General features: G+C 41.3%; 1 protein-coding gene across 3 annotated transcripts in view; it reads right to left on the minus strand.

Annotated features, from left to right (window-relative positions):
- Positions 1-12,979, minus strand: part of RMND1 (required for meiotic nuclear division 1 homolog) — a 43,192-nt gene that overhangs the window by 14,715 nt on the left and 15,498 nt on the right. For all 3 annotated transcript variants that reach the window (XM_028510837.2, XM_036024898.1, XM_028510836.2), the window contains exons 4-6: positions 8,457-8,532; positions 3,203-3,242; positions 1,345-1,445 (exon numbers count right to left, since the gene is read on the minus strand). In XM_028510837.2, the coding sequence (XP_028366638.1) occupies positions 1,345-1,445; positions 3,203-3,242; positions 8,457-8,532 (217 nt within the window). The remainder of the gene's footprint in view (positions 1-1,344; positions 1,446-3,202; positions 3,243-8,456; positions 8,533-12,979) is intronic.

Below are 12,979 nucleotides of genomic sequence, written 5' to 3' on the forward strand. Positions count from 1 at the left end.
ATCCCACACAACAAAAATTATAAAGCATACTCTGGAAGGGTATTTACTGGAAAGGGAAAATAATCACAACAGATTGTTAATCGAAAGAATGCTGACTGACAGTATACGCACTGTGTCATCTACAATCACACTGATGTGCGGCTGGGGAGGAAGACGGGAAGCTGAGAAACTAAGGTGTACGTGTAGCGAACTCTGGAAGGGACTGGGGAGAGGGGGAAGTGGAGGGAATTTAGAATTTTTTAAACATCAGAGAACTACAGGGTGAATCTTCCCAAAAGATGTTGGACAGAGAGAGATGGGCAAAGAGGGCTGGACAGACAGAATCTGCTCGGAAGACGTCAGGTGGAGGGAAACAGACGGGAAAGACAGCAGGGCTGACAAGACCCTTCACGAAGGAGCTCAGCCCAGGCCCCAGTGGCGAGTGGGGCGGCAGCCGCTGGGGGCAGAGGTGGTAACTGCAGCGTCAGGGTTTCGGTCAGTGACATGATGTGGTGACAAGCACCAGGGACAGTGTGCTGGCCCAGGGCACGCGGTTGAGCTCCACTGGCCACTATTCCTTAGCTCTTCTCCCATCCGGCCTCTTCCCGATGGTCCTAAAGCTCTGCTCTCATCACTTCCGTTCCTAACACGAGTCCTCTCCCCCCTATTCCACTAGACCAGCAACTCCAGGAGGAAAAAGCCCTCTCGACCTGGTCCCTGCTGCCTTCTCTTTCCGTCCTGACAGCTCTCTCTCCGTTTCCTCCCCCTCGCCGCCGAGACAGGCAGCCGCTAGGGTGTCGCCCACCCCTGCACCTCACCTGGGAATGTATGCCAGGACCCCGTTTCCTCAGGTGGTTCTCTTCGCTCAATCACCCCCTCGGTACATTTCCCATTATACCGAAAGTATGGCAACAGGGAAAATGGGTTTACTTAAAGAGAAAACTACCAGAATAAGTGGAGGGGTTCAATTTTCATGAAGGCATACTATTTTACTGGTTTAGGCTGCTTATGCAAGTTACCATTGTGGGGTTATACTACCGACTTGTTTTAATTTATGGGTAGCCTGAGAAAGTAAAAAAGTAATATCTACCCACTAATTGTTAATATACAGGGGAGAGCAAAGCAGGTTCACTGTTGTGACTGCGTGGAATACAAGGGCTCATTCTTGCATTACTACTCACTGATGACTGCGTTGCTTTCCACGTGAACGACCGTAAACCTCCCTTTGCCCACCCGTGTATTTTTAGGCTTTACATTTGTTAACAATAACTTTTTCCTTAAAATTTGTCTCCAAATTCATAAATTGTTTATCTCCTCTACTACTTTTCCCTTGTTGTTTCAAGTGCTTTTTTGTAAACTGCTTACTCTGTTTTTATGTAGTTGAGCTCTTCGTTTTCCCAGTGCACCAATGCAATTTCATAGGGCTGGCTTTCATGTTTTTCTAGAATCTGCAACACATGGCTCATCTAGAAAAGGAAAATCAACCAGAAATTACATAGTGTTAATGCTTATAATATTTTCATTACATTTGATGACATGTCTTCTGTTGTTTAGTTTTTATGGAACAGGCAAATTCATTGTGATATTCAACTCATCACGGAGATACACTCATTTGTCTTTGCATTTGGAAACCGCAAATGAGCAGAAAGAAAAGAAAAATGATCATCATCCCACAGCCAACAGAAAACCACCAGTAAATTTAGGGTGTGTATCCTTGAAGTTGAACAACACAGAGGTGGGTGCACAAAGTGACAGTCGCTCGCTGCTCTCCTAAAGGCCTAACGCCCACGCCGTTAAATCTGGTGCACAGCCTTCCAGACATTTTCCCGTGTGTGTGCACATGCACATTTACTTTGCTTTTTATAGGAAGTGGGATCACAGTGTGCATATGCGCATTCTCAGACGAGATCGGGCGCGTTCCGGGGGGTATGGTCAGAGACCATATGCACATTTTCCAGGCTGGCTCTTTGATGCAGAAACTGAAATGTCCTTAACCATCCTAAGTGTCCCCCCGCGGGGGATGGGTGCTACTCTCCACTCGGACAAGGCTGCAGTGTGCAACCTTACGCGTGTAGCTTCCGAGGCTTGTGGATATATTTCTTTAGGAACTGCTAGATCAAAAGACATGCACACTACAATTTTGGTAAATACTGCTCAACTGCTCCTCCACAGTTTTTCCAGTTTTAGAATCCAAACATTTATGAGAGCGTTCTTTAGAAACATGGGGTACTGTCGCCTTTTACATCACTTCAAGTAGCCAATTTGTACCGTCTTTTCCTACACTTCTCGGTCATTTATATTTCCCTTTGCTTCAGGAACCCCTCCAGCCACCCTCCTGTGTGTGTGTGTGTCTGTGTGTTTGCTCTTAGTAAAATGGGGATTGTGTATGTTTTTTAACTAGCTCTGCTATTATATGGGAATATTTGTAACCTGCTCTTTTACTGTAACTGTATTGTAAACAGTCTCCACCATTCCCTAGGGATATTTTTCCACAAGATTTTTAAGAGCTATCATAATATTCTGCATTTACTGCAGTTGTAGTCAAATTAGCTAAATTTGTAGTATTTAATGAACTTCTTACTATTATGTATTTTGGTTATATCTCAGTTTTGCTACTGTAAACAACTTGTAGATGGATCTCCCTATACATCATCCATCATGCATAACTGCAATGATCTCCTCTGGGTAATTTTCTAGATGTGAAATTGCTGAGTTAAATATAGTAAAGCTTTAATGTGCATGATCCGACTGCCTCTAAAAAAGGTTGTATTACAAAAATGTCTTCAGAATCCTGACTCTTCAGTATCCCAATCAGGATAATGAGGAAATTATTTCCTGTGAGTGATAAAAAGCTCTAGAAAACTGATTTAGAATCAGACTCAGACCAGCTAGTTTCCCGTGAACGCTGTGTATGTTATTAATTTTACAGATTATCACATAGAGTATCATGTACAAAGTACTTTCCCTCTGTCTCCAGTATAGCTACAGTTGTTCTGATTCTCCAAAAAGTAGTGTATGCTCGGAGAGTGGAGAAAGTAGGAAATGTATAAGCCAAAATATATATTTTGGAAGATAAAATTGCTAGGATAAATATCATCTAATACAGAGAAAATAAAATGTGGATTCTCTGTTAATTTATGTTCCAATGGCTCAGACTGTCAAGGGCTAATTAACAATTTATTTTGGAAAAGTGTGTTTTTATACTTTTACAATTTATACTTACAGTTTTGTCCTTCACATTCCAGAACACAGCAGCTCCTTCCCTGATTTAAAAGAATAAAAGAATCAGCGAAGTTAAAAGTAGAATACATTCTTTAGCACTGTACATATAAAGCCATGCTTAGAGGTGACTTGTTGAATGTATCCAGAATGCATTAAAAAACATATGACTTATTACTGACTTGACTTATATGGTTCCTAGATGGATTTGCCAAAACATAACTACTCTTTGAACTCTTAATAAACACCCCTCAAAAATTCTCTCCTAGTTTTCAGAATAACTATTATTGTAATACTGTAAGAGGGAAGACACCTCCCAAAAAACTGTAATTATCTTCTGGAGGGCGGGGCCCTTGGACTCCAGGCTCCCCCCCAACTATGTGATTGTTTTAGGATCCCATTCTCATAAGTATACTAGCTGGCGTTGTTGTGAGAGGCTTCAGTGATTTTTTTTTGTAGAGGATTTCATTGTATTTGCCCATTTCATGATGAGTGATTTACAAGTGCACCAGCCCACACAGCCCTCAGTGTTTAGCAGTTTTTGACCAAGAAACGGCATGACCCCGATGGCCCACCCTCCCTATTCCCTGATCTCGCCACAAGCAACTTTATTTTGTTCCCCTGGATGAAAAGAGTCCTCAAAGAGAAATGTTTCGCCGATGTGGAAAAAGTGGGGGGGGGGGGGGGAAGGCAGAAACACTAAAAGGCATCAAAATCAACAAGTTCAAAAATTGGTTTGAGCAGTGGAAAAATGTTGATAGGTGTATTGCATCAGATGGAGAGTACTCTGAAGGTGACTCAAGTTCAAACAAGTAAGAATACAAAACTTTTTACAAATAAATCCTGGGTCTTTTGGGGTCCCCCCTCATTTAACTTGATGTATCCCGACTATTTCATACCTGCTTCAAATGAGACTTGTTTTAGCTCTCCTCTAGACTCGGTTATCAGAGAAGAATGAAGGGCCACAACTTTAACAGTCTGGAATAAAGAGACTGAGATAAATGAAAGCCTGAGGTGGCCACGGGCACCCAAGGAGCAAGGCTGCCCATCCACACGGCGCTTGCTGCTTGCGGCACAACTACTGCACAAGGATGCCGCAGGAGGCCCCCTGCATCCAGTGCTCACTCTGGTGAAACGGAAGGCCTGTAAACCAAGTGGTTCTTAAAAATATTTTATTGATTATGCTATCAGAGTGGTCCCATTTTCCCCCTTTATTCCCCTCCACTCTGTACCCCACCTCCCACCAGCATCCCCATCTCAGTTCATGTCCATGGGTCGTACATATAAGTTCTTTGGCTTCTACATTTCCCACGCTATTCGTAACCTCCCCGTCTATTTTGTACCTACCATCTAGGCTACTTATTCTCTGTACCTTTCCCCCCACTCTCCTCCGCCCACTCCCCTGCTGATAATCCTCTGTGTGGTCTCCATTTCTGTGATTCTGTTCCTGTGCTAGTTGTTTGCTCAGTTTGCTCTGTTTTCTTAGGTTCAGTTGTTGATAGTTGTGAGTTTGCTGTAGTTTTACTGTTCATATTCTTGATCATCTTCTTTTTCTTAGGTAATTCCCTTTAACATTTCATATAATAAGGGCTGGGTGATGATGAACTCCTTTAGCTTGACCTTATCTGGGAAGCACTTTGTCTGCCCTCCCATTCTAAATGATAGCTTTGCTGGATAGAGTAATTTTGGATGTGGGTCCTTGCCTTTCATGACTTTGAATACTTCTTTCCAGCCCCTTCTTGCCTGTAAGATTTCTTTTGAGAAATCAGCTGGTAGTCTTATGGGAACTCCTTTGTAGGTAACTGTCTCCTTTTCTCTTGCTGCTTTTAAGATTCTCTTATCTTTCATCTTGGATAATGTAATGATAATGTGCCTTGGTGTGTGCTTCCTTGGGTCCAACTTCTTTGGGACTCTGTAAGCTTCCTGGACTTCCTGGAAGTCTATTTCCTTGGCAATATGAGGAATCTCCCTCATATTTTTTTAAGTTTTCCATTTCTTGCTCTTCCTCTTCTTCTGGAACCTCCATGATTCGGATGTTGAAATGTTTAAAGTTGTCCTGGAGGTTCCTTAGCCTCTCCTAATTTTTTTGAATTCTCATTTCTTCATTCTTTTCTGGTTGAATGTTTCTTTCTTTTGTTCCAAATTGATGATCTGAGTCCTGATTTCCTTCCTATCATTGTTGGTTCCCTGTACATTTTCCTTTATTCCATTTTTCATAGCCTACACTTTTTCCTCTGTTTTGTGACCATACTCAACCATTTCTGCAAGCATCCTGATTACCGGTGTTTTGAACTGTGCATCTGATAGGCTGGCTCTCTCTTCACCACTTAGTTGTATTTTTTTCTGGAACTTTGATCTGCTCTTTCATTTGGGCCATTTTTTTTTTTTGTCTAGGTGCACCTGTTATGTAGTAAGAGGTAGAGCCTTAGGTGTTCACCAGGGCAGGGCAACCCATGTCACTGCGTTGTGAAGCTGTATGTGGGGGAGGGGTCCTAGAGGGAACAGTGCTGCTTGTCAGCTCTCTGCTGGCTTCCAGGCCCCTCCACCGCTATCCACAAGCAAAATGGGTCCTTCTGGTGCTGATTCCTGGGTGGGTGGGTTTGTGTCCATTCTAGGACCCTTTGGGTCTCTCCCACAAACCCTCCTGTGAGGCTGGGAGTTTCTCTCGCCACCTTAACCCCCACAGGTGTTTTCATTCAGAGGTCTGAGGATTTATTTCCCCCTGCTGGAACCCTGGGTTACGTAGTCTGTTGTGCTCCCACATTGTTCCTACTGGTTTATCTGCACACAAACGTGGGATCGCCCGCTGCGCCAGCCACTGCCTCACCCTCCCCGGTCTTCCAGCTGTAGCCTTGCCGTGAGTCCTCTCTGCCAGGGCTGCCCCTCTCCACCCCTCCTGCCTATCCATCCTCTAGATAAATGTTTCTTCTTTAACTCCTTGGTTGTCAGACTTCCATACAGTTCGATTTTCTGGCAGTTCTGGTTGTTTTTTGTTTTTAAATTTGTTGTTGTCCTTCTGATTGTGTGTGGAGACACAATGTATTGACCTATGCGTCCATCCTGGCTGGAATTAAACCAAGTGGTGTTTGGTTTCTGAAGTTTGACATGCTGAGCTGTTTAGGTAGTAAATAAAAAAGGAAGTTATGGCTCTGCGTTATTGCCCTGGAGGAAGGAAACGTGGTAATGAAAAGAAGGTAAAAATAAGCTTGCCCTATTATCCATCTTCAGACATTTCTTAAGCAAGGCACTTGGTGTATGTAAAGGTCAACGATTAGCATGTGGGATATGGAGATGAGTTGGTCTAGTTCCCACCCTCAAGGATCTGCCCATCTAGAAATGACTGATACCTAGACCAGCAATACCAATAGCATGTGATCAGTGTTCTAACAGGGTTATGCAGCATACATACTTGATGTATATCGGAGGGACACAATTCTCAAAGGCCCAGCAGAGGAGCCAGAGGAGAGCACGAGCGGAGGCAGCCTGGCAGGGCGCACGCCGTGGGCTCAGGCAGAGGGTGGGAGGCACAGGGCAGCGTGTCGGAATAAACAGCCGACAGTCTGAATGGCTGTGGATGCGGGCAAGCAGTGGGCTCTCAGGGTAGAGGCAGGGAGGAGACAACCCCTCAGGGAACTTTGTGTTTGGATAAGGAGCTGGGTCAAATTCCATAGACATTTAAGCTGGAGAGTACAGCGATCAGAATGATCTACTGAGAAATCATCTCGCCTGTAACGGACAGACAGACTGGTGGTGGGTGAGAAGACAGGCAGGAGACCAGGCGGTAAGTCGCTGCAGTAGGCCAGCATATAGTCTCGGGATGTGGACCCGAGAGGTGTCCAGCCACGGGCAGGGTTCCGATTCTGAGTCACTGCTAGGCAGACGGGAGGCCTGGGGAGCCGCGCGCCCTCTGCCCAGAGCTGGGCTCTGCATCAGGGAGCACAGGAGCTCCGGGTGGCCACCGAGCACTTGGCGTGTGCCTGGTTCCAACAGAGAGGTGCTGTAGCGTACGCCACACACCGGGTTTCAAAGTCTTAGCTCAAAAAGGAGAACGTAACATTTCATACACACGGAACAAATACAAAGTAATATCGAGTGTAAACTGTAATCGAAAAATTAAAATTACCCTGTCATGTTCTTAGGAAAAATAAAAAGGAAACTTTCATTAATTATTGACTAATTCCATGTTGAAATAAATGATTATATTTTACATATGTTGAGTTAAATAAAATATACCATTAAATTTAACTTCAGGCATTATATGTATATTATTAGTGTTGTTCAAAATTAAATTCACCTTTTTTTAATTAAAAAAATGCGGCCATCAGAAAATGTGTTACAGACGAGGCTGGATCTGTGGCTCCTATGATATTTCTAATGCACGGCACTGACCTAGAGGACGTCAGAATTCAAATTCCTCACTCGAGGCAAAGGGGCCACTCTTCTACCTGGACTACATGTTAAACTCTCTAAAGCAGCATCAAAAGAAAGGGCACCCAACACACACACACACACACACACACACACACACCAACACAAACTGACAGCTTCCAGTCATCATCCGCCACAAGGACAGAGACCACAAAAACTTTACCAACGTTTGGACCCTTTCGGATGTTCCATTTGGTTCTGGTCTGCCACTAATCAGTCACCCAACTGTGGGTAACTGCCTTAATTCCTCTGACCCCTCGTTCCCTCAGGCTTTTCTGACGGGTTGTAAGGATAGTATAAAATTGTTCTAAGTGATTTCTATTCTTACTATCCTTCCCCTCAGCTACTCTCGAGTATCTGACACTGAAACAACCTTGAAATGAAAGAAGTGTATGTGAGTCGGGGCTGCAGTGGAAGTCTCTGGACAGGCAAAAGCGTGAGCTAAGGAGCTCCAGGCAGAGAGGAAAGGAAAGAAAGAAAAGAAAAGAGAGCAGGGCGGGCATCCTGAGTCTTATGAGGAAGAGGCACAGAAGATGAACAGGAAATAGAATGCTTTACCTATACTTGGCAAATGCAAATCCAGATTTATAAATTGAAACAAGCCAGGGGAAGATTTTTTTTACTGGTTTTAAAAATTATTTTACAAGCAGATTCACCAGAAGATTCCTAAACTGACAAACCCTCCCAAATATAATAAGAATCAAAGGCTAAATTTAAATCACACATTTTGAACCCAGTTACTGCTGGGAGCAAAGGGGTGCCTGCACCTTTAGGGACCACATTACCTGACTAGGGCCCACCTCCCAGTGGGTTTTTTTCCCTTGTCTTACCTGAAGAAGAACATTGTTCCAGAATCACCTTCTTTTGCAGAATTTTCCACACCCATCACTAAAATATTTGCTGCATCTGTGATTTAAAAAAAAAAAAAATCCTCACTGAAACACTATGTCACGAGGTGACCCAAGCTTTAAGAGGTACCTATAAACTTTTAATCAGGAACTCATGATCATTTCTTCACATACCATGAGGTACTCCATAACACACTGTCCACCTTTCTCCCAAGGTTTCTGAATGTATTTAACGTATGAGCACGAAAAAGCCACACAAAATTACCTTTACGAAACATTAAAAAACCTGTGGTACTCTTATTGTGCTATTTGAAACTGCTCATTTGGACCCATTTTGATTCAGTAATTACCAGCAGTTAGTGATTATTCAAGTCTTAGTTTCAATATAACCAAGGCTCAAGCGGTAGTAAACTTCTTTCTGCAAAATTAATTTAAGATAAAATATAAAGAACCATTAATATAGTCTCATACTTTACCATTTTACTTATAATTCTCAAACTACTAATCTTGCTGAATTTTAAATTAACTGCAAATTGTGCGTAACAGAAAATATACAGAAACAAAGCTACTGACCACTTCAAAGTTAATTATGAGAATTACTACTGTAGCCATCTGTTAACACTTAAATATTATTGAATACATAGTAATATATATTCAATAAGAAGCTACTTTTATAGTAGTAAATATTTGTTGTGAGTATATATTCTATAATATAAATTATAAGTATATTAATTTATCAATATACTGATGTTAATATATAAAAAGTATAATTTCTTTATTGTTGTTCAAGTAAAACTGTCTCCATTTTCACCCCACCATGTCCCCCTACCCTGCCCATTCCCGCCTCCCACCCTTGAACCCACCCCTCCTTTGGCTTTGTCCATGTGTCCTTCACACATGTGCCTTGATGGCCCCCTCCCCATTATCCTCTATGATCCTTCTTCCTCCTCCTCTCTGGTTACTGTCAGATTATTCTTTATTTCAATGTCTCTGGTTGTATTTTGCTTGCTTGCTAGTTTGTTTTGTTGATTAAGTTCCACTTATAGGTGAGATAATATGATAGTTCTCTTTCACCACTTGGCTTGTTTCACTTAGCACAATGCTCTGCAGATCCATCCATATTGTCTCGAAGGATAGGAGCTCCTTCTTTCTTTCTGCTGCATAGAATTCCATTGTGTAAATGTACCCTAGTTTTTTGATCCACTCATTCACCGATGGGCACTTACGCTGCTTCCAGCACTTGGCTATTGTGAATTGTGCTGCTATGAACATTGGGGTGCATAGGTTCTTTGGAATTGGTGTTTCAGGATCTTTAGGGTATAACCCCGATGGTGGTATTGTTGGGTTAAAAAGCAGTTCCATTTTTACTTTTCTGAGGAAATTCCATATTGTTCTCCACAGTGGCTGCACGAGTCAGCATTCCCACCAGCATCGCTCTAGCTTCCCTTTTCTCCACACCCTCTCCAACACTTGTTCGATCTGTTTATGATGGCCATTCTGTCTGGTGTGAAGTGGTATTTCACTGTGGTTTTAATTTGCATCTCTCTGATGGCCAGTGATATTGAGCATCTTTTCATATGTCTCTGGGCCCTCTGTATGTCCTTCTGAAGTGTTTGTTCAAGTCCTTTGCTCATTTTTTAATTGGGTTGTTTGTCTTCCTGGAGTGGAGTCATGTGAGTTCTTTATATATCTTGGAGATCAAACCCTTGTCTGAGGTATCATCTGCAAATATGTTTTCCCATATGGTTGGTTCCCTCCTCATTTTAATGCCGTTTTCTTTAGACATGCAGAGGCTCTTTATTTTGATGAGATCCTATTTGTTTATTATTTCCTTTATGTCTCTTGCTCTAGGGGACATATTGGTGAAAATATTGCTGAGTGGAATATCTGAGATTTTCCTATGTTCTCCTCTAGGACTTTTATGGTGCCATGACTTGTCTTTTATCCACCTTGAATTTATTTTTGTGTATGGTATAAGTTGGTGGTCAAGTTTCATTTTTTTTCATGTAGCCGTCCAGATGTCCCAACACCATTTCCTGAAGAGGCTATTTTTATTCCATTTTATGCCTCTGCCCCCTTGCTGAATATTAATTGACCACAAAGACTTGGGTTTATTTCTGGGGTCTCTGTTTTTTTTTCTGGGGTTTCTATTCTGTTCCATTAGTCTATGTGTCTGTTCTTATGCCAGTATCATACTGTTCTGATTATAGTGGCCTTGTAATATAGTTTGCTATCAGGTACTGTGATCCTTCCTACTGTGTTCTTCTTTCACAGAATTGCTGTGGCTATTTGGGATCGTTTACAGTTCCATATAAATTTTTGAAATGTTTGTTCTATATCTGTGAAATATGTCATTGGTATTTTAATAGGGATTGCATTGAATCTATAAATTGCTTTGTGTAATATGGACATTTTGATAATGTTGATTCTTCCAATCCATGAAACGGTACATGGTTCCATTTATTTGTGTCTTCCTTAATTTCTTTCTCAGTGTTATGTAGTTTTCTGAGTCCAGGTCTTTCACCTCCTCGGTAAGGTTCATATTCCTAGGTACTTTATTTTTCTTGTTTCTATAGAAAATGGGATTTTTTTCTTGATTTCTGATTCTGATCTTTCATTGCTGGTATATAAAAATGCATTTGATTTCTGAATATTGAGTTTGAACCCTGCTGTTTTGCAAATTCGGTCAAACAAGTTTTTGGGTGGAGTCTACAGGATTTTCTATGTACACCATCATATTATCTGTAAACAGTGATAGTTTTACTTCTTCCTTTCCAATTTGGAGGCCTTTTATTTCTTTTTTCTTGTCTGAATGCTGTGGCTAGGACTTTCAATACTATATTGAATAGAAGTGGTGAAAGCAGACATCCTTGTCTTGTTCCTGATCTTAGTGGGAAAGCTTTTAGTTTTTGCCCATTGAGTATGATGCTGGCTGTTGGTTTCTCATACATGGCCTTTATCATGTTGAGGTATGCTCCTTCTATTCCACTTTGCTGAATGTTTTTATCATAAATGGGTGCTGCACCTTATTATCAAGTGCTTTCTCTGCATTTATTGATATAGATCATGTGATTTTTGTCTTTTGTTTATGTGATATATTACATTTATTGATTCGCAAATGCTGTACAATCCTTGCATCCCTGGGGTGAATCCCATTTGATCATGGTGTACGGTCTTTTTAATGTACTGCTGGATACAGTTTGCCAATATTTTGTTGAGGATTTTGGCATCTATGTTCAGCAGTGATATTGGTCAATAGCTTCTCCTTCTTTGTTGTGTCTTTATCTGGTTTTGGAATTAGGGTGATGCTGACTTCATAAAAAGAGTTTGGGAGTCTTCCCTGTTCTTGGATTTTTTTTTAATAGTCTGAGAAGGATAACGGTTAGCTCTTCCTTAAATGTTTTGTAAAGGAGAATTTGTAAAATTCTCCTGTGAAACCATCTGGTCTAAGGCTTTTGTGTGCTGGGAGTTTTTTGATTACTGCTTCGATTTTATCAGCTATTATTAGTCTGTTCAGACTTTCTGCTTCTTCTTTGTTCAGTTTTGGGAGGTTTTATTTTTCTAGATATATGTCCGTTTCACCCTGGTTTTCAAATCTCTTGGCATACAGTTGTTCATAGTAATTTCTTACAATCCTTTGTATCGCTGTGTTATTGGTTGTAATTTCTCCTCTTTAATTCCTGATTTTGTTTATTTGGGTCCTCTTTTTTCCTTGATAAATCTGCTTAAAGGCTTGTCAATTTTATTTATCTTTTCAAAGAATCAGCTCCTGAATTCACTCATCCTTTGGATTGTTGTTTTAGTCTCTATGTCATTTAATTCTGCTCTGATCTTGGTTATTTCTTTCCTTCTACTCACTCTGGGCTTTGTTTGTTCTTGTTCCTCCAGTTCTTGTGGTTGTAGGATTAGGTTGTTTATTTGAAATGTTTCTTATCTTTTTTAGGCAGGCCTGTATTGCTATGAACTTCCCTCTCAGGGCGGCCTTTGCTGTGTCCCATAAGTTTTGGACTGTTGTGTGTTCATTTTCATTAGTTTTCAGAGACTTTTTGATTTCTTCCTTGATCTCATTATTGACTCATTCATTGTTTCATAGCAAGCTATTCGATCTCCATGAGTTTGAATGTTTTTGAGTTTTTCCCTTGAGGTTGATTTCTAGCGTCAGTCCCTTGTGGTCAGAGAAAATGCTTGACATGACTTCAGTTTTCTTGAATTTGTTGAGGTTTGTTTTGTGTACTATCATGGGGTCTATCTTTGAAAATGTTCCATGTGCATTTGAAAAGAATGTGTACTTTGCTTCTTTGGGATGGAAGGATCTCTCTCTATGTATCTGTTAAGTCCATTTGATCTAATGCGTCATTCAGTTCCACGATATCCTTGGAGGATATCCTTCCTCCTTGTTTGGAAGATCTATCCAGTTTTGACAGTGTGGTGTTAAAATCCCTTAGTATAAGTGTGTTGTAGTCTATATCTTCCTTGAAGTCCTCCATGATTTTCCGTATAGACTT

The sequence above is a fragment of the Phyllostomus discolor genome, chromosome 4, assembly GCF_004126475.2.
Source record: "Phyllostomus discolor isolate MPI-MPIP mPhyDis1 chromosome 4, mPhyDis1.pri.v3, whole genome shotgun sequence".
NCBI classification, from domain to species: domain Eukaryota; kingdom Metazoa; phylum Chordata; class Mammalia; order Chiroptera; family Phyllostomidae; genus Phyllostomus; species Phyllostomus discolor.